The 24,401-nt window shown below is 51.8% G+C and overlaps 2 protein-coding genes and 1 long non-coding RNA gene across 21 annotated transcripts in view; 2 read left to right on the forward strand and 1 right to left on the reverse strand.

Moving 5' to 3' along the window:
* EPHX1 (epoxide hydrolase 1) overlaps nucleotides 1–12,176 on the forward strand; it is a 40,055-nt gene extending 27,879 nt beyond the window's left edge. For 5 of the 6 annotated variants that reach the window (XM_077952253.1, XM_077952258.1, XM_077952287.1 and 2 more), the window contains 6 exons: nucleotides 5,305–5,532; nucleotides 5,861–5,990; nucleotides 6,462–6,670; nucleotides 8,991–9,099; nucleotides 11,125–11,250; nucleotides 11,765–12,176. In XM_077952253.1, the coding sequence (XP_077808379.1) occupies nucleotides 5,305–5,532; nucleotides 5,861–5,990; nucleotides 6,462–6,670; nucleotides 8,991–9,099; nucleotides 11,125–11,250; nucleotides 11,765–11,966 (1,004 nt within the window). In that variant the 3' untranslated portion in view covers nucleotides 11,967–12,176. 6 annotated transcript variants of the gene reach the window in all.
* The window catches only part of TMEM63A (transmembrane protein 63A), a 37,285-nt gene continuing 25,029 nt past the window's right edge, over nucleotides 12,146–24,401 (reverse strand). For 3 of the 13 annotated variants that reach the window (XM_077938689.1, XM_015115235.3, XM_077938700.1), the window contains 10 exons: nucleotides 23,501–23,607; nucleotides 23,243–23,329; nucleotides 22,138–22,200; nucleotides 19,861–20,023; nucleotides 18,879–18,984; nucleotides 16,508–16,675; nucleotides 15,496–15,611; nucleotides 15,091–15,153; nucleotides 13,632–13,805; nucleotides 12,146–13,511 (listed from right to left, as the gene is read on the reverse strand). In XM_077938689.1, the coding sequence (XP_077794815.1) occupies nucleotides 13,638–13,805; nucleotides 15,091–15,153; nucleotides 15,496–15,611; nucleotides 16,508–16,675; nucleotides 18,879–18,984; nucleotides 19,861–20,023; nucleotides 22,138–22,200; nucleotides 23,243–23,329; nucleotides 23,501–23,607 (1,041 nt within the window). In that variant the 3' untranslated portion in view covers nucleotides 12,146–13,511; nucleotides 13,632–13,637. Of the gene's footprint in view, nucleotides 13,512–13,631; nucleotides 13,806–15,090; nucleotides 15,154–15,489; nucleotides 15,612–16,507; nucleotides 16,676–17,450; nucleotides 17,819–18,878; nucleotides 18,985–19,162; nucleotides 19,491–19,860; nucleotides 20,024–22,137; nucleotides 22,201–23,242; nucleotides 23,330–23,500; nucleotides 23,608–24,401 lie in introns of all 13 variants that reach the window. The other 10 variants (XM_077938680.1, XM_015115215.3, XM_077938688.1 and 7 more) reach the window with 7 other exon arrangements.
* Nucleotides 22,291–24,218, forward strand: LOC106993396 (uncharacterized). 2 transcript variants are annotated; one of them, XR_013395348.1, is made up of 4 exons: nucleotides 22,291–22,743; nucleotides 23,060–23,115; nucleotides 23,223–23,345; nucleotides 23,829–24,218. It is a non-coding gene; the product is annotated as an uncharacterized LOC106993396 (long non-coding RNA). The 2 variants fall into 2 exon arrangements; XR_001439624.3 differs by lacking the exon at nucleotides 22,291–22,743 and having other exon boundaries at nucleotides 22,980–23,115.

Raw genomic sequence — 24,401 nt, forward strand, 5'->3', positions numbered from 1 at the left:
CCCTCCTTCACAGCTCATAGGTTCTTCCGGGGCAATTATAGCATATGGTGGCAGCATTATGAGGGAGGAGGTTCTGGGAGTTTCATGAGCCCCACAATCTTCCTTTGAAAGTGAGGGAAGGCTTCCTGGAGGAGATGGCATCTAAGCTGAAATGAGTGGGACTTTGCCAGGTGTGTGGGGAAGGTGGTCCAAGAAAGGGGAACAGCATGTTCAAAGGCCCAGAGGCAGGAGGCATTAAAGGGCTCTTTCCCTCCTGGCGGCTGCCAGCCTTACCCCACTGGACCCTTTCAGAGTTCCTCATGACACTGGGGTTTTTTTAGAGACAGGGTCTCACTCTGTCACCCAGGCTGGAGTGCAGTGGTGTGATCACAGTTCACTGCAGCCTCAACCTCCCAAGTTCAAATGATCCTCCCACCTCAGCTTCCCAAGTGTCCCAGCTAGGCTATTTATTTTATTTTATTATTATTATTATTTTTTGCATTGTTAATAGAGACGAGGTCTCACCATGTCATCCAGGCTGATCGCAAACTCCTGGGCTCAAGCAGTTCTCCCACCTTGCCCTCCCAAAGTATTGGGATTACAGGCAAGAGCCACCACACCCAGCTGACATTGAGTGTTTACAGTGCAAAACCTCCCTCAGGTACAACTGCTCCAAAAGAGCCAGTTTCTAGCATTGAATTCATTGTGGACTTACCCATGTATGGTTCTGGCACCCTGCCCAGGGCTGGAGGCCTGTTCTTGGCCTTGGTCCTTGTGGTTTGGAGTCCCTCCTCTGGGCCTGGATTCCTGCGTTCTCTGCCCATCCCCCCACAGTGCTGAGTGGGCAGCCTCTGGTCTGTGGGCCCAGCAAACCTTCAATATCTCCCTGAATCTTGTCCTGGGCCCCCAGGCTGGGGTTGGTCCAAGTCCTCCTCCCTCTTCTCTCTCACAGCGGACTTCTTCAGGGTCCTCTCTGTCACTGCACTACCCCTGCACTCCTGGATGCTCATAGCCCAGCCTCCAACCCCCACCCCAGTGTTCTGTCCTCATCCACACTGGCCTCACTGTTCAGCCTCCCTGCCCCTACCACTTCCCTGCTCATTCTATGCTGAGCTTCCAGATCTGTCCCACATCCTGGGCCTCCCACTGCAGGAGACCAGATGCTGTCCTCAGAGTCTGAGAGCTGACAAAGGTGTCAGAGACCTCTGGATAAGCCCAACCCCATCACGTCCAGGAAGAAGGGAACTGCCTGAGGCACCAGGTCTCCAGACTCCCTGCCTGCCCCTTTTTCCTTTACCCTTGGCCCTGACACCCAATACCCCACCCCCTTGCCTCTTCCCCTCCAAGCCCAGCACTGCCATCCTGAGCCCTCCTCAGCTCCAGGATGCTAGCCCAGCAGCCCTGTCATGGAGCATCCTATGGGTGCTACAGACCTATAGGGAAAGTCAGAAAGAGTATTTCCTCCCAGAAAGGGAAACGGACCCATGAGGCAAACTATGAGCTATGGGCTTTTAAAAAATGTCTTGCCGGGTGTGGTGGCTCACGCCTGTAATCTCAGCACTTTGGGAGGCCAAGACGGGCAGATCATGTGATGGCTGGAGTTCAAGACCAACCTGGCCAACATGGTGAAACCCTGTCTCTACTAAAAATATGAAAATTAGCCAGGCGTGGTGGCACATGTCTGTAGTCCCAGCTACTCGGGATGCTGAGGCAGGAAAATCACTTGAACCAGGGAGACAGAGGTTGCACTGAGCTGAGATCGTGCCATCACATCCCAGCCTGGGCAAGAAGAGCGAAACTCCATCTCAAAAAAAAAAAAAAAAAGTCTTGACGAGGCTTGGTGGCTCATGCCTGTAATCCCAACACTTTGGGAGGCTGAGGCGGGAGGAAGCCAGGAATTTGAGGCCAGCCTGGGCAACTTAGCGAGACTCTGTCTCTATTTTTAAAAAGTCTTAATTTTTAAAATTCAAGTATTTAGGCCAGGCATGGTGGCTCACACCTGTCATCCCAGAACTTTGGGAGGCCAAGGGGCAGGCGGATCACGAGGTCAGGAGATCCAGACGATCCTGGTTAACATGGTGAAACCCTGTCTCTACTAAAAAATACAAAAAAAAGGCCAGGCGCTGTGGCTCACGCCTGTAATCGCAGCACTTTGGGAGGCAGAGGCGGGCAGATCACAAGGTCAGGAGATCAAGACCATCCTGGCTAACATGGTGAAACCCCGTTTCTACTAAAAATACAAAAAATTAGCTGGGCATGGTGGTGGGTGCCTGTAGTCCCAGCTACTCCAGAGGCTGAGGCAGGAGAATGGCATGAACCTGGGAGGCAGAGGTTGCAGTGAGCCAAGATCATACCACTGCACTCCAGCCTGGGTGACAGAGTGACACTCTGCCTCAAAAAAAAAAAAAAAAAATATTTAAAATGGAAAAGCACAGAAGGAAATATAGTGAAAAGCAGCTCCCTCTTGCCCCTGTGCCGGCCAGAGGCAGCTATGTTTTACTCGTGCGTCCTGGGAGAGCCTGCGCGTCCACAAGAGTGGATGTGTATTTTTTCTCTAATTTAAAACTCAAATGACAATGTGGTAGAATTTGAATTAAAAAGAATCTCACATCATGCAGTGTGTTCCAAAGGAGATAAGATCACCTACTAAAATAAACTTTAGAATAGGAGTAAATTTAGCAACATAGAAGGACACCCAGGATACATTGTTAAGTAAAAAAAAAAAAGAAAAAAGAGGTTCTAAAATAGAGTGTATGTATGGTTCTATTTTTGTTAAAAGTTATGTTCTGTAAGTCTTTTTAAAAAGTTTGAACTGTCACAGCCAAGAAGGGTCTAAAGAGACATGACAGCTCAGTGGAGTGTAGGTCCTGGTTGGGATCCTGGAACAGAAAATGGACATTAGGGGAAAAACTAAGGAAATCTGGCTAAAATTTTGTTGTGTGTAGCTACCAGTATTATCCAGGTTTTAAAAAGGAGAAAATCCTGGCCGGGTGTGGTGGTTCACACCAGTAATCCCAACACTTTGAGAGGCCAAGGTGGGAGGATGGCTTGAGCCCAGGAGTTTGAGACCAGCCTGGGCAATATAGAGAGACCCCATCTCTACAAAAAAATAAAATAAAATAACAAAAAGGAGCTAGACATGGTGTTGCCTACCTGTAGTCCCAGCTATTTGGGAGGCTGAGGTGGGAGGATCGCTTGAGCCCGGGAGGTTGAGGCTGCAGTGAGCCATGATGGTGCCACTGCACTTCAGCCTGGGCAACACAGTGAGACCTCATCTCTAAAAGAAGAAGAAGAAGAAAAAAAGAAAATCCTGCAATGTGTGACAACATGAATAAACTCGGAGGAAATAATGCTAAGTGAAATAAACCAGGGATAGAAGGACAAGTACCGCATGATTCCACCTATAGGAGGAATCTGAAATAGTCAAACTCAACAGAAGCAGAGAGTAGAAGGGTGGTTGTCAGGGGTTGGGGAATAGGGGAAACGGTGTTGCTGATAGTCGCTGTGTAAAGTTTGAGTCCTGCCAGCCGAAGACATCCTAGAGATGTGCTGTACAGCAGAGCGCCGTCAGTGTTGGCCATTTACAAATCTGTTCAAAGGGTAGGACCCATATTAAGTGTTCTCGCCATATAATAAGTGTAAACACTAAGGAAATCAGACTATGGACTTTATAGTTAATAATATCTCAGTCTGGTTTGTCAATTGTAATAAATGTTCCATGCTAACATAAAATATTAATAATGGGGGAAACCTGGTGGGTTTGAGGTATATGGGAGTTTTCTGGACTCTTGGCAGTTTTTCAGCAATCTAAAACTGTTCCAAAATAAAGTTTAGACAGACAACACCATGTTGTCTCTTGAGAGTGGGATTACATGTGAGTCTTCCCCCTTTGGCTTGTCTTCTGAGTTTTCTACAGTAAACATGTATTATTTATATAATATATTAACGACAGAACAGAACATTAGCTACACCACGCTGACTGCACCAGCCCTGGTGGCAGAGGGTTCCAGGCATGGCAGCCACCCTCACTGTGAGTGCCTTAAGGGCCCAGTTGCTGTCCAGGGCACTGGCCTGGGAAGGGGCTGCCTTCTTTTGATATACAGAGGCCCCAAGTCAGTCCAGAGGAGACCGGAATCCATTCACCTGCCCTTGGCTATGATGATGTTTCCAGCATTGAACTTAAAAAAAAAAAAAAAAACTTCCACTTTATTTTAATTGTTTGAGATGGAGTCTTGCTCTGTTGCCCAGGCTAGAGTGTCGTGGTGTGATCTTGGCTCAGTGCAACCTCTGCTTCCCAGGTTCAAGTGATTCTCTTGCCTCAGCCTCCCGAGTAGCTGGAATTGCAGGCGCCTGCCACCACGCTCGGGTAATTTTTTTGTATTTTTAGTAGAGACGGGGTTTCACCATGTTGGCCAGGCTGGTGTCGAACTCCTGACCTTAGGTGATCTGCCCATCTTAGCCTCCCAAAGTGCTGGGATTACAGGCGTGAGCCATCACACCAGGCCCAAAAATCTTCCACTTTAAAGAAAATATCATTTGGTAATTAGAAAAAGGTAACATTTTGTCACCGTGTATGAAAAAAGTTATTCATTTAATACCTGTTCATTGTAGAAAAAATGGAAAGTACATAAAACTCAAAGAGAAATTAAAAGCACTGGAATCTACTGCTCGGAGAGAACTGCTTTTTACATTCCCAAATTTTAAAAACTCACCAATATATGGTATAACCACAGTATACGCATAGATGACTTTACAAAAACTGGGTCACACAATGGATATGACTTGATCATTTGCTTTTACCTCCCAGTAATATCTACTGATCTGTTTTCTATGTTAAATAAATATACATCTACCCTGTCCATTTAGATGACTGAATTGGACTCCAGTATACTGTCAAACTATACTTGATTAATCCTGTATTGCTGGATATGTGGGACTTTCTCCCTACCCTCCAGATTTTAAATTATAGACCAAGTATTTATGGAGGCCTGCTGTGAGCCAGGAGCTGTCCTGAGCCCTGGAAACCCAGCAGTGCCTGTACAGACCTGGCCCTGCCATCAGGGGGCACCTCTAAGGAAACCGGGAGGCAATAATCGTAGCTCCCTTGCAGGGAGGTTGTAAAGGCTGAGTGAGGACGTCTGTGCACCTGGAGCACAGTGTGAATATGAAACCAGTGTCAGCCATTACTGTCATCAATACCATGAGGGGTGGCGGGGGCGGGGGCACTAAGGCTGGCAGTACTCAATATCCAGGTTCTGGGGGGTGCCAGAGCCTGACCACACAGGGCCTTCTCTCCCTCCACCCTGACTGTGCTCTCTCCCCCAGGGCTGGACATCCACTTCATCCATGTGAAGCCCCCCCAGCTGCCCGCAGGCCGTACCCCGAAGCCCTTGCTGATGGTGCATGGCTGGCCTGGCTCTTTCTACGAGTTTTATAAGATCATCCCACTCCTGACTGACCCCAAGAACCATGGCCTGAGTGATGAGCACGTTTTTGAAGTCATCTGCCCTTCCATCCCTGGCTATGGCTTTTCAGAGGCATCCTCCAAGAAGGGTATGGGGCTGCTAGAGCCTCCATAACTGCCCCGTCCTTGCCAAGGGTGGGCCAGATGTTCCCACCAGGCTCTCCTTCCGAGAGGGTGAGCAGGGAGTTGGCCCTAGGAAGCTGGGAAAAGAGGGACCAGAGAGGCTGGCCCCAGACACACTACCCTCCAGGGCTGGAGATGCCACCCCTACGTTTGGGCTCCAGGATTCCTTCTTGCCTCTGTGAGCTTTTCTCACCTCCACCTGGGAGGAGGCGGGCCTGAGAAATTTCACAGAACCCCCAGAGGGCCCATGGAGCAATCTGCCTGTGACTCCATGCCTTTCCCCATCACCGCCAGGGTTCAACTCGGTGGCCACCGCCAGGATCTTCTACAAGCTGATGCTGCGGCTGGGCTTCCAGGAATTCTACATTCAAGGAGGGGACTGGGGGGCCCTGATCTGCACCAATATGGCCCAGCTGGTGCCCAGGTGAGGTCACTGTCGGGGTGGTGTGTGTGTGTTTGTGTGTGTGTGTCCTCTTAAGAGATGGACCTCTGTGCAGGGAGGGCCAAGGTCCCCCCAGGGGAGAGGAGGGAGTGTGACTGTCACTCAGCAGTGCCTGAGGCATGTTGACTTGGATTTTCCTGTCTGTAACCCAGGGTTGCGGCTCCGGGCCAGGTTCCCAGGCAGAGAAGGCCTGTGATACGAGGGGAATGTCAGGCTTTAGACCTCTGCTGGACCAAGCTCTGGGACAGCCCTGAGCAGAACTCCCCAGAAACTATTTTTCCCCCAATCTCCCTCCTCCAACTCCCATGGCCTCCCCAGTGGGGCTGGTGCTGAAAGAGGCTGGCCCTGTGCTCACTCCTCAACCCTGAGGCCTGTTCCTCCTCCGCCATCTCTCCTCTCCCGCTCTCCTTGACACCACCCCAGCCTCACCTGGGCCCCTCTCTCTGCCCTCAGCCACGTGAAAGGCCTGCACTTGAACATGGCTTTGGTTTTAAGCAACTTCTCTACCCTGACCCTTCTCCTGGGACGGCGTTTCGGGAGGTTTCTTGGCTACACTGAGAGAGATGTGGAGCTGCTGTACCCTGTCAAGGAGAAGGTCTTCTACAGCCTGATGAGGGAGAGCGGCTACATGCACATCCAGTGCACCAAGCCCGACACCGTGGGTGAGCATGCTCAGGGGGCCTCGCCCACTGCTGGCTCCACTGGAGTGGCGAGACCCCGCGGGGGAACCTCACCACCCCACCCCAATGCTGCCCACAGGAGAAAGCCTCTTATAAGGACCTCCCAGCCGTTTAGGTCTTTAAACTGCATTTTCCCATAAAATCAAGAGGATGGACTCTCAGCAGATTCCCAGGCCAATTTAGCAACTCTGTTTAGCCGACTCAGCATTCATAGTGGCTTTCACCCCTGATCTCCCACCCCTGAGTCTATATCCTACACTGAGAAGCAGAGGGATGGAGGGGTTGGGGTAGGAGGAATCCTGGGGGTGGGCAGCTCTGGGCTGCAGGGGAGAGGGGAGAGGGTGCCCTGGGGCCTTGGGGAAGAGGTTCCCAGGCAGTGAGGGAGGGCCCAGCAACCACATCTGCCACCAGGGTCCTGTTAAAGGACAAAACTTTTTCAAAAAGATATATTTATAAAGGAACCAGTAAAATTTTAAAAAGAAACAATTCAAAGACAAATAACACTGAAATTAATTTGCTGACAGACACAAAACTTGTCAACATCCACAGAGTAATATCAATTAAATCGCCATGGGACAAAATTCATTTGCCTCTATGAACGAGTCATTCGCATTACCCTCAGTTCTCTACAATTCACAGAACTGTAAAACATCTCAATGACAAGGAAAGATGGGAATTCTATAGAATCACGTAAGTCCGGAAGGTCTGCTAGGTAACTCCCTAGATCTTGTTCAGAAGACACCCAGGAATTATCTTGCCCATTTTTAGGTTCTTTATAGTTTTCGTGGCAGTCCCATGCCCACACACATGAGGCAGCTCATAATCATAATGGCACTTTATAAAATCAGTATTTTTCTCTGATTATAAAATACATGTTGATTGTCAAAAAGATTAAAAATGCAAAAAGTACAAAACATTAAAGGCAATCTCGTATAACCTCTCCTCCCTCCCCACATCCCCTCTCCTTCAAAAGAACTTGTGAACATTTTGGTGATTAATTTTTACAAGTCAAGTATATCCATATCACCAACACGGCCCCAACACTCCAGATGCCCCTCAGGGTTCTCTCCCAGGCACCATGCTCTGACTTCTGACTGAGATGGTTTTGGTTGTGCCTGTTTAACTCCTTCTGTGAATAGAATCACAGAGTATGTACCCTTGAGTCTGGCTTCTTTTGCTCAATATTATGTTTGTGAGATTCATCTATGCTGTTGTCACAGCCATTTTTTTTTTTTTTTTTTTTTTTTTTAAGACCAAGTCTTGCTCTGTTGCCCAGGCTAGAGTGCAATGGCACAATCTCGGCTCACTGCAACCTCTGCCTCCCAGGTTCAAGCAATTCTCCTGCCTCAGCCTCCCAAGTAGCTGGGATTACAGGCACCCACCATCATGCCTGGCTAATTTTTTGTATTTTTAGTAGAGATGGGGTTTTACCACGTTGGCCAGGCTGGTCTCGAACTCCTGACCTCAGGTGATCCACCCACCTTGGCCTCCCTAAGTGCTGGGATTACAGGTGTGAGCCACCACACCCAGCTTGTCCCAGCCTACTTTTTTTTTCTTTTTTTTTGAGATGGAGTCTCGCTCTGTCGCCCAGACTGGAGTGCAGTGGCATGATCTCAGCTCACTGCAACCTCCGCCTCCTGGGTTCAAGCAATTCTCCTGCCTCAGCCTCCCAAGTAACTGGGATCACAGGCATCGCCACCATGCCTGGCTAATGTTTTTGTATTTTTAGTAGAGACGGAATTTCACCATGTTAGCCAGGATAGTCTTGAACTCCTTACCTCAAGTGATCCACCCTCCTTGGCCTCCCAAAGTGCTGGGATTACAGGCATGAGCCAACGCCCCCCAGCCTGTCCCAGCCATTTTTAATGACTGTACAGTATTTTGGCTTATGAGTATATCAATATTTATTTGTAACTGATCCCTTATTTTAGACTTTTTTAGGTGGCTTCTCATTTTTCATGAATCACAACACATAGACTAAAAAACCCCACCTTTTTAAAAACAGCACTTCTCACTGGGACCCCACCAAATGCAGAGGCATGGGCCCTTCCATTTGAAGGAAGCTAAGCAGGCAGTGTGCGAGGCCCCGGGAGACAGTGGGAAGGTATCGTCACTGTTTATCAGATGAGGATGCCGAGGCAGAGAGTTAAGGAAGTGAAGTGTGTGAGCACCCAGGAGTTAGGGCAGACCTGTGCTCGAACGTGGCTTCCTGCCCTCTGTGGCCAGTGCCACATGTCACACATGAAGCTCCAGCTCCCTGGTCCCCAGGCCTGAGTCTCTCCCTTGCTCCCCTCCACGCCAGGCTCTGCTCTGAATGACTCTCCTGTGGGTCTGGCTGCCTATATTCTAGAGAAGTTTTCCACCTGGACCAATACGGAATTCCGATACCTGGAGGATGGAGGCCTGGAAAGGTGAGACCCTGGTTTGCCCCGGCAGTTGTGACCCTGGTCCCAGCAGCCAACCTCCTCACCCTCTTCATCCCCTTGTCTGGTTGCTCTGCATGGGGCGCTCACCAAATTCTATTGTTGACTTTCTTACAAATCCTCACCCCACGACCAACATAGCTGCATTTTTCGGGTGAGGCGGCCTGGTGAGTTGCTCCCAGCCTCACAGTGCATGGTCAGGACTAGGATGCAGGCTCACCTGCTTGTGCTCCTTTTGCTGAACAGGCCCCTCTGGGATTAGGGAGCCCAGAGGGCAGCAAGCACCACGTTATTGCCGAGAGCATCTGGGCTCTTCCTCCTGCTTCCCTGGAGAACCTGGCATCAGGGTCACATGACTGCGTGTTCCAGGAGGGTGGTCGCAGAAAGACAGGAGGCTGTTACATCTCTCAGAGCCTTCAAGGCTGTATCCTCTACATGCCTGACTCCCAGCTCTGTGGCCTGACTCAGGCTTCACCAAGGTCAGCTCTGACCCACCCTTTCCAGGGCCCATCCCTTTATTCCTTCAGTGACACACAGAGGACCAGATAGTGCTGGGGATGAGAAAGAGAGTAAAATGAGACTGAATCCCGCCTTAGGGGTAGGGACTCTGTCTTGGCCATGCTCTAGCCCCATCACCTAGAACAGTGCCGGGTGAACAGTGGGAGCCCAGTACCTAGATGTTGAATGAATGCACAAAGGACTGTGAGAGTTCAGTGTAAGGAGGATTCTCTTTGTCTAAGCAGCAGAGAGGGGAAATGACCAGGAGAATGTATCTGATTTGGGCCTTGGAGGATGAATAGGAGTTTGCTGGATGGAGGAGAGAAATTTAGGCAAAGAGAAAAGCCATAAAAAATGCAAGGAAAGGGTGCTTGGAAAGGGTGGCTTGTCCAGAGGCTGAAGCAGGTACACTGGGGCCAGATTGCAAGCAAACTCATTCTTGCAGGCAGGTCCTCGCCTCCTCCAAGAGCCTCAGCAGGGCCTTCCTCTGGGATCTGCTTCCCCTGCCCTACATTCAGCAGGACCCAGGGGTCGATGGAGCTCCTGCAGGACCACATTGGCAAGGGGTCTGGCCTGTTCCTTGTACACGGATACCTGGAACCAGATGCGAGGCCCCACCAGACTGTCCCACTAGGCCACTCCTGCAGCTCTGGCCCCAGGTTACAGGGAGCACCAAAGCCCTGAGCAGGAGGCAGACAGGATCAGATCTGTGTTCCAGAAAGAACCGGAACACACAAGAGTGGAAATGGTGGTGGTGGTAGTTTTCAAGCTGCAGGCAGAGCCGAAAGGGAGATGGAAGCACTTGGCCGACTTGCAGAAATCCAGCTCACAGAGTTGGCGTGTGTACTGGAACTAGTTTTCATTGATGTTTTCATTTTGCCACCAAAATCACATGGAAAAGGCTGTTCCCTTTATCTCTGCCCCTGCTCCGTGCTGCTGTTGCTAGAGATCCAGGGTTTGAGACAGGAAGGTGGGGTTGGGAGCGCCTGCTCTGGGGACAGTGGAAGGTGGGGTGGGGGCTGTGGAGTGTGCATCCTAGACCCAAGTTGCCCAGGTTTGAATTCTCCACTTAGTAAGTAAAATGGAGATAATAGTACCTATGTCCTGTAGGCTATTGAGAGGAAAACATGAATTAAATGAAGGTAAGGAGCTTAGAACATGCTGCCTGGTACGTGGTCACCATAGTAGCTGATGTCCTGAGCAGTTTCATGGTGCAGGGGTGGAGGGGAGGGAGGAGATGTCAGTGGCAGGAGAGAGGGGATGGATGTGTAGAGTCAAGGTAGGTGTGGGGGAGGACCTTGGGGTGATAAGAGACACTTTGATTAAATCCATGCACTCCAGTCTGGTGCCCTGGGCAAAGCCTGCCTGTGACATGAGGATACCACACACCTTGCATGAGGTCTGAGGAGGGAAGCCGCATGGTCAGGGCCTGGCATTTGTAGGACTTTCCAGCTGCCCTTTGTCACACAACTGCATCTGGCACTAAGAGTGGGGCTTTGTGTTCTGTGTTCCCAGGAAGTTCTCCCTGGATGACCTGCTGACCAACGTCATGCTCTACTGGACAACAGCAACCATTGTCTCCTCCCAGCGCTTCTACAAGGAGAACCTGGGACAGGGCTGGATGACCCAGAAGCATGAGCGGTGAGCCTGGCTGACTGAGAACAGGGGCCTCTGAGGCTGGAGGCAGGGGGATGGCCAGTCTGGAGCTCCAGTAAGGGCCCTCGGTGGTGGGATAAGTATAGCCTTGCCTGCAGGGGTGCCCCAGGGCCCTTGGATGGGAACACTAAAGGTCAAGGGGTTTGGAGAAAGCCCTCATGGAGGGACCACGTGCCTGGCTCCCGGGCAGCCCTCAGTACTGCTCCCGAGTCAGGATGCTGGTCTGAGTGGCACTGATGGTTCTGGGATTTCCAAGTCTCACATGGAGACCCTCAAAGGTGGGGATTTAGAGGCTGTCCCATGCCTCTGCCTGGGTGGCCCTCCCACAAAAAGAGGATAGTGAGGGGAGCGGTTGAGACCTGGATTTGTCCTTGTCTTTATGGCTCCTTGTGGGGGGGCCAGCTGATCTCATCCCCCAGGCTCTTGAACCCCCTGCTGTGCAGGATGGAGAGGCGCAGGGCCACAGCCTCCCGCACCCCATCGGCTCTTTCGCTTTCAGGATGAAGGTCTACGTGCCCACTGGCTTCTCTGCCTTCCCTTCTGAGCTAATACACACGCCTGAAAAGTGGGTGAGGTTCAAGTACCCGAAGCTCATCTCCTATTCCTACATGGCTCGTGGGGGCCACTTTGCAGCCTTTGAGGAACCAGAGCTGCTCGCCCGGGACATCCGCAAGTTCCTGTCAGTGCTGGAGCAGCAGTGACCACCCCACACCGCCCCCTGCCTCCCTCCACAAGTGCCCTCCAGGCTTTTCTTTGGGAAGATACCCCTTTTCTGAGGAATGAGTTTGCCTCCGTCCCCTGCCCATGCTGGGAGCCCACACTTACCCCCTCACCCCTCCAAGCTCACTCCCCAATCCCCAACTCTGTGCGATAAGCAATATGGCCTTGATGATAAATGACTTTACTTCTAACAGCGGCTGGAACCCAGTGACATAAGCATGCCCTGACCCCACATGGGGCCCCCTGTCCAAGCAGAGCTGGCAGGCCCCTCCTTGCTGGCAGAGGCACAGGAGGCCCGTTGGGGATGAGGCCACTGGCCAGGGCTGTGCTGCACCAGACCAATGGCACCGCCCCCACCCCTCCCAGCACAGGGGCAGCTTGGAGGAGAGGCGGCATTAGCCGCCACTGCAGGCGCAAGTCAGCGTCAACAGGGTCCCTGAGTCAGAAAGCCCAGGCCCACCAGGTCAGCAGACAGGCACAGGCAGGGCCTGCAGAGGTGCCAAGGCCCTGGCCCAATTGGGCTGGAAGGAGCCTGGACCTGCTCTTCCGCACCCCCTCCCACCCCCACGGCACAGGCTTGTGCCTTGGTGCCCCCTGGAGGTAGCAGGGAGGAGGCTTCTCAGGCAGAAGTCTTAAGTTGCATCCCATCCCCTGGAATCTCCAGGAGGGAGAAGAGGGACAGCCCCTCCTTCCTGCCAGAGCCACAGCTCTAGGGCAATGGGATGGCCCTGCACCCAGCCCAGGCACCCCCTCTGTGCCAACCACGCTGTCCTTTGGTTCCGAGGAGGCCCTGAGCACTGCCCACCCCCACACCTTGGAGGGAGCAGACAGAGGGTGAGTACTGCACAGAGCCTGCCTGGAGGTGCAGACTCATGCACTCAGCCCTGAAGAGGTGGGACAGGCTGGATCTTAACTGTGGGCCAGCGGGCACATTATGAGTGGTCCTTGTCCCTGCCTGTTATGGGGTGTCCCTGACAACATGATACAAAAACACAGAACTGTAGTGGGATACAGAGGTGTGTGCACAGCTGGCTGGAGCACTGGCCGCCTCCCAGCCTGCTCCCCATAGCTCACTCCTGGGTGTAGCCTGGAGGGGCTGCCGGGTTGGGGAGGGACTGGCCATGGAGCAGGGAGCTGGACGCCAGCCCATCTCAGACCTGGACTGCAGCATCTCTTTGGTTATCGGTTGTGTGTGTGATCAGAAGGGAGGAGGCCTTCCCCTTGTTACATCTCTCTCTCCATATATTCTCCCAGACTCATCAGTTTGGGGGGCGAAAAGTCCACCACATGGTCTTGGCGACAAACCACTGGGGATGTCACCCCAGCTGCAGAGCCGCAAGCTTGTGCCAGAGGGGGAACTGGGTGAGCAAGGTAGGGGCGAGGCCTGCATGTGCTCCCCTCACCACTGCTGGGACCAGAAAAGATGGGCATCTGATGGCTCAGCTGGGCAGTCCCAACACATTCCCGCTCAGCCAAGGGCCTGAGCCCCAGGCCATTCTGGTTGTGTCATTTCAGAGCAGTGAGACCTAAAACAGATGGGAAGAAGTCATGAACTTGGGAGTCAGGCTGCTTCGCCTGTCTTCTCACCCTGCTTCACCTTTCTCACCCCACAGGCTCCCCTGAGCCTGACCCAGCCAGTAGCTCACCCGGCCTCAGGCCTCCTGTGGGGCAGCAGCCACACTGCCCATGGAGCTCTGTGCCAAGCACTGTCCAGGGATAGTCCCGCTGATGTTGTGGATGGCACCATAGGTCTGCTGCTGCTGCGGAGACAGTGCTGTCCTCTCCGAGGCCAAGCCGTTCAGAATCCGAGGCACATAGGGCTGTCAGCAAATGGATTCGTGCTTGGCTTGGGGCAGGCATGAGATTCCACACTGCATCCCTACCCTCCTGCCCTTCTCCTCCCAACAGAAGGACACAGACAGTGGCCATAAAGGACATATGAAGAAATAGCAACATCAATTTAGGATATTAGGACCTAAAATATGCCACCTGTGGAACTTCGTAGCAGCCAGGGCAAAAGAGAAAGCCCAGTTATACAGTTCTCATGATGACAGAAGGAAGTACAGGAGAGCAGTTTCTCCGAGGAAACTAAACTTCCTAGCCCTGGATCCTAGGAGGATTTCTCACTTTGTAGAAGAAACAAGTCTACCTATGTAGGGGGGCTTAGAATGCTGCCCTGGGACCCCTGGGATGCTCAACATATCTGTGTGAGTCTCATTTCCTCCCAATCCCAGGCTCCAGCCACTGACCCCGGGCGCAGAGCCCTGCCCCACTCCTCCCGAGACCCTGACTGTGAGTGAGGGCTTGACATCATCCACCTGTCCTGCGTGTTCCCTGCCTGGCCAGCAAAGCCACAGGTGTGTCTCTGGGTAATGAGTCCTTCTGAGGCCCTCCCTCTTTTGGAACTTGTCCAAGGACAGACACCGATAAGAGAGCCTGACACCTGGGAGGCAGTCACCAGAAAGAACTCTGCAGATGAGGTCGGCTCTGTCCTGGCCTGGCTGTCAGGACGGCCAGTGGCCACAGCTCTGGAACCCTGGGGCTCTGTTTTCCCTTACCAGCCCCACCCTAGGAGCAGGACCCTGGAGGCAGGGAGAACCAGGAAGACAAGGAGCCTTCAGAGGAAGACCGTGGCGTCTTCCTCTGAAGCAGGTGCAATGTTCATTTCTTGAATTCAAAGGGAAGTCTGTCTGACACCCTCTTGGAACCTAGTGGAGGACCTCGCAGAGGCAGGTGCACTGCTGATGACAAACTGTCAAACCGTAGCACCTTACCATGTGCCTTCACTAAAGCCCCAAACTCACCAGCTATTAAATATGCAGAGAAGGACACCTCCCAGGTGTCAGAGCAGGGAACTGAAACCAAGGGGGATGGCCATGAACCGAGACAAGACTCATTATCTCCTCAACAGTTTCAAATATGCAGGTTAAAACACCCAGGGGGACCGGGATTCCTTCTCTGCCATTAATTCCCAAACCTGACTGCCATGTGATCTTAGCAAGAGATCATCAAAGCACATTTGCTGGGGCCCATCTGGTTGGGACTGTTACAACCAAAGCAAAAAAGGGCGACAAGCTCGGAGGCTGAGGGGCACAGACAGCTTACTGTGAACGGTGGAGGCATGTGGGCCTCTGCCTCACTTCCTTTGTCACTTGCAGGCTCTTCTGTCTGCAGATAACAGCAAAAACTTGCAATGATAAACAAAACTGATCTCTGTGAACGAACACCCTCCAAACACAGAGACTATTAACACCCGGAATAATAGTACCAGCTGGCACCAAGCTCCCTGGCAGCCTGAGAGAGGATGGGGTGGGGGAGTGCAGTGATGAGGGGAGCAAGGGAAGCTACACGTGGCACCCAACCACCCACGCCTTTCCCATGGAGAAGCAGAGTCTGGAGAAGGCTGCTGCTGTGTTGATACGGACAAGGGTGGGAGGCGTTGAGAGCGAGCCCGTCCCACCATCTGTTCCTCCCAGGGCTTGACGGGGCAGTGGGGTCGGGGACCTTTACTTTGTAGTTCAGAGGGCTGAGGTGCTTGAAGCATCCAAAGCAGGTGTGAGCCAGGCAGACCAGGATGGTGAGCAGCAGCACCAGGAAGGTGAACAGAGTGGCAGGGGCCTTCATACCTGGGGACAGAGGGTGGCTAGCCTTGGGGTGGGCAGGGAGGGGCCACCACCTACCCTCACCCTGCTGAGGAAGGGGCCACACCTGGTGTGGAAACTGCCCGTGACTTATCCCTCAGGCAGAAAACAAAGGTAAGGCCTAACCCCCACCCCTAGCCCTCAACTCCAGCAGCAAGGATGGTGTCTTCACAACCAGGAGCACACAGAGGGACCCATTGAACGGCTGGCATCATCCCTGGTTGCATTTCAGGCACTGGGATGCCAAGTCAATGGCAATTCACCAGCCTCCTTGCTGGGTCCGTTCCCTCCAGTCTCCAGTGCCCTGGGCTAGGTAGGATGGACTGTCCCACACCCCCAGTCTGACCAGGGCAGACATAACTTTCCCCCAGGAGTGTCAGTTTTCTCTTCTCCATGTCCCCACCTCTTCCATGCCAGGAGATACAAGGAGCCGGGTCCAACCACCACCCTCAAAGGGCAATCTGGATCAGCTTCCCCATTTCCTCTGGTTCAGTCCCTGCACAGCTGATAATGGCACTGTCTTCTCTCCAGGGACGTATGGGACAATTGACCAGGCCTTCACAAGGGTTACACCTGCACTCGGGCTAGCTTAGGAGCTCAGCTGTCACCACCACACCCAACCAGCCCTCACTCTGGGTATCCTGTTTTGATTGGACACCTAACCAGTCCTCACTCTGGGCACACATTCTGATTGGACATGTAACCAACTCTCATTCTGGGTATCACATTCTGATTGGACACCTAACCAGCCCTCACTCTGGGCACCACATTCTGACTGGATGCCAAGCTGATGCTGTGAAAGCAATGGGGGATCTGACTGGCTGGCGGGGATGCAGGGATGGGAGGCCAAGGGCTGGCCCCAGGTTGGAAGGGCCACTCACCCAGGCGCAGGAAGGAAAAGAAGTAGAGCCAGAAGAGGCATAGGATGGGGGCTGCCAAGGCCTGGTTCACAGCAGCAAAGTGTATCCCCTTCTCCAGCTTGGCTGGGAGGTAGACGAAGTAGAGGTTGTGCCGGTCCACCATGTGCTTGAGCAGGATGTAGATGAGGCCTGCAGGGGATGGGGCTGTGAGCTGGAGACCTTGCAGGGCCACACAGACACCTCTGCCCTCTTCCTCTCAGGGGCGGCTGTTTTGGCAAGGAGCCAGGACTGGGGCTGCTGCTCTACTGCTTGAACACAATAGGAGGCATCCTGCACCTCTGGCTTCTAGTTTTGTTTCTCTTTCTCTCTCCTACCCGCTTCCTCACTTCTCTGTGACCCCAAGGTGTAGGGGATCGGTCAGGGTGGTGGGAGAAAATTTAAGATAAAGTTATAGAAAATAGACACAAACCTTGGAAGGCTGAGAGGTTTGCATAACTTCAGTAAAGGGTTTGGCTGAAGGCAGCTGAATTCTCTCAAAAGCTTAGGGCGTGGATACATAGGAATGTGGGGGAGTTTACCCAAATAGCTTGTTTACTCATGTGGTCCTGAGACCAACCTTTGATCATCCACAGGTGCAGACTCAGGCAGCAGAGCCCCTTAGCCGCACTGACAGGCAAAATATCTGTCAGTGTATGTCTTTCATTTGTCGCTGGATCAGGGTCTGTGGGACGGACCCCACACCAAGGGAGTCACAGTGTCTGTGATCCTGTCCCCACAGAACACTAACATTCCAGAATCATCTTGGAAAGAGGCTGTTTCACACTTGGATGTCTGGCCTCAATTCCTCCCCAGCCCTTCCCATGCTGAGCCCCCGTATGTCAGTGCTCCCACACCCCTGGCCTTCTCCCACCCAGCTGATCCCTGCCCTCATCAGTCAACAGAGAATGAGGCCCAAGGATCTTACCCCAGGGTTGGCACAGGATCGCACATGGGGGACCAACAGAAAGTGGGTGCTGCCTTTTCTATTATGCCAGGTTCTTTTTGAGACGGAGTCTCACTCTTGTTGCTCAGGCTGGAGTGCAGTGGTGCAATCTTGGCTCACTGCAACCTCTGCCTCCTAGGTTCAAGTGATTCTCCTGCCTCAGCCTCCCGAGTAGCTGGGATTATAGGCGCCTGCCACCATGCCCAGTTGATTTTTGTATTTTTAGTAGAGACAGGGTTTCACCATGTTGGCCAGGTTGTTCTCGAACTCTTGACCTCAGATGATCCACTGCTTAGGCCTCCCAAAGTGCCGGGATTACAGGAGTGAGCCATCGTGCCTGGTCCCAGGTTCTTTTTTAAAAAATAAATTTTGTTTTGAAAGTGTAAATACTGTAAATTTTTAAAACTACACAAGAGAGTATACAGTGAAAACTAAACAACTTCTCCCCCTAAACCTCAGCTATCGCTGCCAGCAGTCTCTTGGGTCTTCTGTTTCCTTCTAGAGCCTTTCATTCATCTGCCAGCTCAAGAGGATTTTTTTTTTTTTATTTCAGTGGCCAGGACCTTGGTCTTTAAACAGTCCTGAGTTCAAATCCTGGTTCTCCTGCTTACTAACAACATATGAAGTTCTGTATCTGTGAAGGGGGAATAGAAACAAGACCTGCCTTGTAGGATAGGGTGTGGGAGCATGCCATACGGGGCTCTGCATGGGAAGGGCTGGGGAGGAATTGAGGCCAGACATCCAAGTGTGAAACAGCCTCTTTCCAAGACGATTCTGGAGGCAGGCATCTGCCGGAGTGAAAGCAGCACAAGAGCTTTGATTGTGACTGTTTTACTTGCTGCTAAAGAAATCAACCATGAACGACGTGGTCACTGGGCAGAGAACCTCAGACCAGAAGTACTGAGAGAGGTCCTAGCTGAGGGCCAGTGGGAGGAATTCATTTAAAAATGAATGAGGCCAGGCACAGTGGCTCATATCTGTAATCCCGGCACTTTGGGAGGCTGAGGTGGGTGGATCACCTGAGGTCAGGAGTTCAAGATCAGCCTGGCCAACATGGTGAAACCCCGTGTCTGCTAAAAATACAAAAAATTAGGCAGGCATGGTGGTGGGCACCTGTAATCCCAGCTACTCAGGAGGCTGAGGTGGGAGGATGGCTTGAGCCCAGGAGGTGGGGGTTGCAGTGAGCCAAGATCATGCCACTCCAGCCTGGGCATCAGCATGAGACCCTGTCTCAAAACAAAAAAAGAAAGAAATGAGTGAAATTTGGTGTCACGTGGGTCTTTGACAGCTTGTGGCTCTTGTGGCTGTGGTTTTGGGAACTCCAACCTGGGCACAATTGTTAGCTGTCCCCGAGAGGCTTGGTGCAATCAGCCGTCCACGTACCCTGGGAGAGGCTCCAGGGCCACTCACCAAATGGCGCAACGATGGGACAGGTGATGCTGTAGGCCATGATGACAGTGAAGACACACAGCATCCATGCATACATGGCTCCAAACTCGTACTGGAAGGCCTGGTTCTGGGAGAAGGAGGTGGTGAGGAGCTCATGGACTTGTTCCACTTCAAACACCCTTTTGTGCTCTCCAAGTGGTGAGGGGAGAGCGGGGTAGAGGACTTTGGAAATAGGAGATGCGTGGCTCCCCGCCTCCCAAGGTCCTTCCCATCCCTCCCAGCCTGCCCTGCTTCACTGAGCGCACCCAGCCCTCCTGAGGCACGGTGATGCGTGTTTGCTAGTGCTCCCTTCGTTCCAATCCTGTCCACCCAACAGGCGTGTGAGCCCCTGGAGAGAAGAGGTGGTCGGGGAAGAGGTGTAGAGTGACTCCTCGTGACTCCAGCCCTTCTAGCAGGGGATCCTGGGCCAGCTTAGTTCGTGCCTTTGTGAAATCGGGATACTAGCAGTGCCCGGCTCATAAGGGGCTGAGAATGAAATGAAGGAATGCAGCACTTCTCCCACTTTCCTCGCGCAGTGTCCACCATGGCAGAGGAGAAGAAAAGAGAATCCCACACCCTCCGGTTCAGGGAATCCTGGAATAAATGCCATAAGCCAAAAATGCCTTTGACATATGGGGTTTGGCTAAGAATTTATGCAAATGGGCACCCATGGAAAAAGAGTCTGTTGGTTTGAGTTGTATGTATGTATGTGTGTGATCAAACTGTTTCAAATGCCAGAGTCCCAAACTCTCTCCTCCAGCCTGTGAGCTAGAGAGGAGGCTGGAGGAGACCACGCCTGCCTGGGCCCGGGTTTGAGAAGCACTTAGCCCAGTGCCTGCATTAGTGGGTAGTCGGGTAAATGCTACCCATTAGCGGGGGTAGTGGGGGTGAGAGGCCCTCGGGTCAGTGAAGGGGGGACATGGGAGGGAGTCGGAGGCACAGCCCTGGGCCCAGGGGATGGCACCTGCTTGACATTCCTGCGGTCGGCAGCCGTCTTGGCCATGATCATGCGGAAGGTGTAGAGGATGAGGCCTGGCAGCCGCAGCAGCTCCATGCCATTGCCGATGAAGGCCGAGGCGATGATGTAGTTCACAAAGAAGGCGCCCTGGTCAGGCAGGAAGACACACCTGGGGAAACCGGGGCCCAGGTCTGTGAGCTGAGAGCCACTCTTGGAGGGAGAGGAGGGGCTCCTAGGCTGGGCAGGAGCAGAAAGCCCCTGGGAGGGCTGTATAGTCTTCCGTTCATTCAGCACATATTTGGAGAACACATCTGTGTGCCAAGTACCTTTCCAGACATTGAGAACAGAACAAAGCCCCTGCCCCCACTCTCTTGAAATTCACATTCTAGCTGGGGGCACAAAGAAGCAAACAAACAAATATTCCATATGCCGGGGGTGGTGAGTCCTAGAGGAAAATAAAGCAGGGAGGGTTCCTATGTTATACAAGGGTTAGAGGAGCCTTTCTAACAAGGTGATACTCGTGCAGAGATGTGAAGAAGTGAAGGAGCAAGTCATCCCAAAACCTGGGAAGACAGGATTCCAGGGAAAGGGAACAACATATAAGACGCCTGAGGATGCCCTCGTCTGCTGCACATCCAGGAAGAACAAAAGGGCAGGTGGGGCTGGACAGCAGTGGGCTGGGGCAAGGCAGAAGACAAGGCTGAAAGGGACTGGGGGCAGACCCAGGGCAAGGGATCTGTTCCGATGGGGTCAGGAAGACTACGCAGATGGCCGCTGTGTGATCCCCATGTGGGGCGAGGGCAGTTGTGATGGAGGTGGTGAGATATGGAGGGATTCTGGATCTACTCTAGAGAGAGAGCTGTCAGGATTTGCTGATAGGCTGGGTATGGCATGGGAGGGATAGAAAGGAAACAAGGTGAACTTTGAGGTTTTTTGCCAAAACAGTTAGAAAAACAATATGGAATGGGGAAAGTTATAGAGTAGCAGATTTGAGGGTAAAAGTCAGGAGTCTGGTTTTGGGCAGGTAACATCCGTGGTACCCAGTAAAACTCCAGCTGGAATTTGAGGTGGGCAGTTGGGTTATCAGCCTGGAGGTGCAGGCTAGAGGCATAAATGTGGATGTTGTCCGCATAAGTTAATTCAGGAGCAGTCTCATGGCATGGAAGCCATGGGTTCAGCTGAAGTCACCTAGAGAGGCAGTGTGGACCCAGAACTGGGGGCTGAGCCTTCAGGCAGCCAAAATCTAGAGTTGGGGAGATGGGAAAGAACCCACCAAGGAGGGTGACAAGAGGATGCCGCCGGATGAGACAGCCAAGGCAGAGCTTCGAGAAGGAAGGCTTGGATAAATGTGTCAGATGTCGCTGATAGATCATAAGATGAGAATTGAGTTAGTCACTGGATTTGTCAATCTGAAAGTCACTGTCAACTTAGACTATTGCTGGTTGTATGTATGTGTGTCTGTCATAGCTGCCAGCTCCCAACTCATCAGCTTACTCAGCAAGAACTCATTTAAAATAACTCACCCCATCCTTACAGGTAAGCACATTCTTTTAGGAAAGTCAATGCCAAGCCTCTGGGCCTATATTAAGACCTAACGTATAGTCTGTAGGGGCTGGGGTTGAATCCCAGCTCTGTTCCTTAACTGGCTGGGTAGACTTGGGCAAGTTATTCAACATCCCCGAACCTCAGTCTCCTCATCTGTAAAATGGAGAGAATAATAGTATCTTCCTCATAGCTCATTGTAAAGATTCAGTGAGAAAAAGATGCATAAAGCATTTAGCGTAGTGCCTTCTTAAACAATAGCTATTACTGTTAAGTGGCATGGTGTAAGTTTAAAATACTAACAAGGATACATCGGCAGTAAGTTTAATTCTATACTGGCAAAAATAATCCCCAGAGCCCAGAGGCATCCCGGTTGCCATGTTTAATTATTATTCTCCTTTCCCCACTCCCTGGCACCACTGAGACCCAGCAATTCCTTCTCCCCATGTGGCTCTGTGCTCAGTAAGTTTCAAAGAATGAATGAGACAGCTGCTAATTGAGTTCTGGCCTAAAAAATTAACCACATTTCTGCAAGCACAGCACAAAGTGGGTCAGCTCCCACGGTGTCTACCAGGAACCTGGCAGGGTGGAGGTGAGGCCCCAAGCCCTGCTGTCTGGGGAGAAAGATGCCTGTTCGGAAGCATAGGCTACGAGCACCCCTACCCACCCCACTGCAGCCCTAGCCCCTGTGGGACTCTCACCCAGAGCCATGGCTCCAAAACTCAACTTGGCAATACTCACTCCAACCTGATGGAAGCCTTCGAGGAAGTTTTGTCAAAGAGCCACCGGAAGAAAAAGTCTAGACTGAAAAACAAAGGAACCCCCTAAGAGTTTATTTCCAGCATTCCATATTGTCACTACATATGCTTTCATTTTCTTTTGCTCTAAAAACAGGCCAAAGCCCGAGATCGACTTTTGTTCTCAACGATGCATTACTGCAGCATGACCTGTCACAGTCTGCTTTAACAGAAACTTCCTGGCCGGGCGCGGTGGCTCAAGCCTGTAATCCTAGCACTTTGGGAGGCCGAGACGGGCGGATCACGAGGTCAGGAGATCGAGACCATCCTGGCTAACACGGTGAAACCCCGTCTCTACTAAAAATACAAAAAATTAGCCGGGCGAGGTGGCGGGCGCCTGTAGTCCCAGCTACACGGGAGGCTGAGGCAGGAGAATGGCGTAAACCCGGGAGGCGGAGCTTGCAGTGAGCTGAGATCCGGCCACTGCACTCCAGCCCGGGCGACAGAGCGAGACTCCGTCTCAACAACAACAACAACAAAAAAACCAGAAACTTCCTTCCTTGAGATAAACAAAGCCATAATGAGGCCCTCCCTAAGTGGAAGGTCCTTGGTAAGTTTCATTTTCTTTTTTCTTTTGTAGAGACGGGGTTTCGCCATATTGCCCAGGCTGGAACTCCTGGACTCAAGCGATCTGCCCACCTCGGCCTCCTAAAATGCTAGGATTACAGGCATAAGCCACCGTGCCTGGCCACAAAATTTTCAAGCTGTTTTTTCTTTTCTTTTCTTTCTTTTTTGTTTTTTGGTTTTTTTTAGACACAGTCTCACGCCTGTAAGCCCAGCACTTTGGGAGGCCAACGCGGGTGGATCACCTGAGTCAGGAGCTCGAGACCAGCCTGACCAATATGGTGTTATTTTCTTTTTTAAAGAAGAACAATCATATTGCCAGAAGAATCAATGACCCAGCCCTACTGCACGCCAAGAGGTTGTGACACACTTAGATATTGTTAGAGGTTTGCTTCTGCTACCAAACCATTTGCATTCTCCTGGGGACAGTGCTCTCCTGATGTGACTCTTATTCTGAATTTACAGCAGGAGGTGGTGGCATATACCTGGTGAGACCCAGGGAGGGCAGGATCAGCACCATGAAGATCAAGAATATGTAGACTTTGGTCATCACGATCTGGTTTTCCCCTGACCTGCAGGAAGTCAAAGGTGAGTACTCACAGTCCCCCAGATGCTCCAGGTGCCCCCAGTGAGGCCCCTGCCATGTGCCCATTGGCTGAGCAGTTGGGGGACAGGGTGTGGACAAGGGAGCGGTCAGACAAATACGTCTTAGGGGCAGGGCCTCAGGACTCCCAGGTACTCACTTGGTCCAGTGAGACTCCAGCAGTGTAGAGTAGTAGACGATGGAGGGGAGCAGAGCCGAGAAGGACCAGAGCAGGAGGGTGGGGAAGAACTGGCTGATGATCGGGTTCTAGGAGAAAGGTCCACAGCAGAGAGAGAGTCACAGGGGCCGTGGGCCACACGGCTCTGAGGCCATGACCTATTGGCACGGTCGCTCAGTGGACTCCTGGGGTAGGAGTTTGTCATCTCTGACCCCCAGAACCAACACTGTGCCAGGTACAGAGCTGGTAGTCCATAAATGTTGGCTGAATAATCAGTAACAGCACCTTATATTTGTATACCTCCTCACAGCACAGCAAAGAAAGCAATTTCACATACAAGTAAACGCCACTTACCTGACTAAACAGATTAAATAACCTTCTCTGCTCCCTATACAAAACAAATGACTGATGCCATGGGAAGACTGAACACTGAAGGCCTGGAGTCCTGGCTGGGGGCGTGGGGTGGGCAGGGGATGCCCTGCCTGCTCAGCTCCCACTGGTCCAGCTGCAGCATATCAGGACTCTACTGTGTGTGTCCACAATCCTGCTGTTTGTTACTGTGATTACATGAGCTGATTGACTTATTACTGTCACTTATTAGATGAACATAAAAATAGAGAGAAATTTTCTTTGAAAACTAAGTTGGATACTTTGGAAAGACTTGATAAAAGTCAATTTCTAAAAAAAAAAAAAAAAAAAACGCTGTTAATTAGATGAGAGTAAATTAACGATAAAAGATCAAGGGATATGCGATCTAGGAAGTTTCTATATTCAGAATGGCTCTGCAAATATCTAAATTCTTCATTTACTTTAAAGAAGGCAACACTGGAATCACAAAACAATGAAATAAGGAGTGGTTGATGTAAAATAGACAAAGGGGAGC

The sequence above is a fragment of the Macaca mulatta genome, chromosome 1, assembly GCF_049350105.2.
Source record: "Macaca mulatta isolate MMU2019108-1 chromosome 1, T2T-MMU8v2.0, whole genome shotgun sequence".
Taxonomy (NCBI): Eukaryota; Metazoa; Chordata; class Mammalia; order Primates; family Cercopithecidae; genus Macaca; species Macaca mulatta.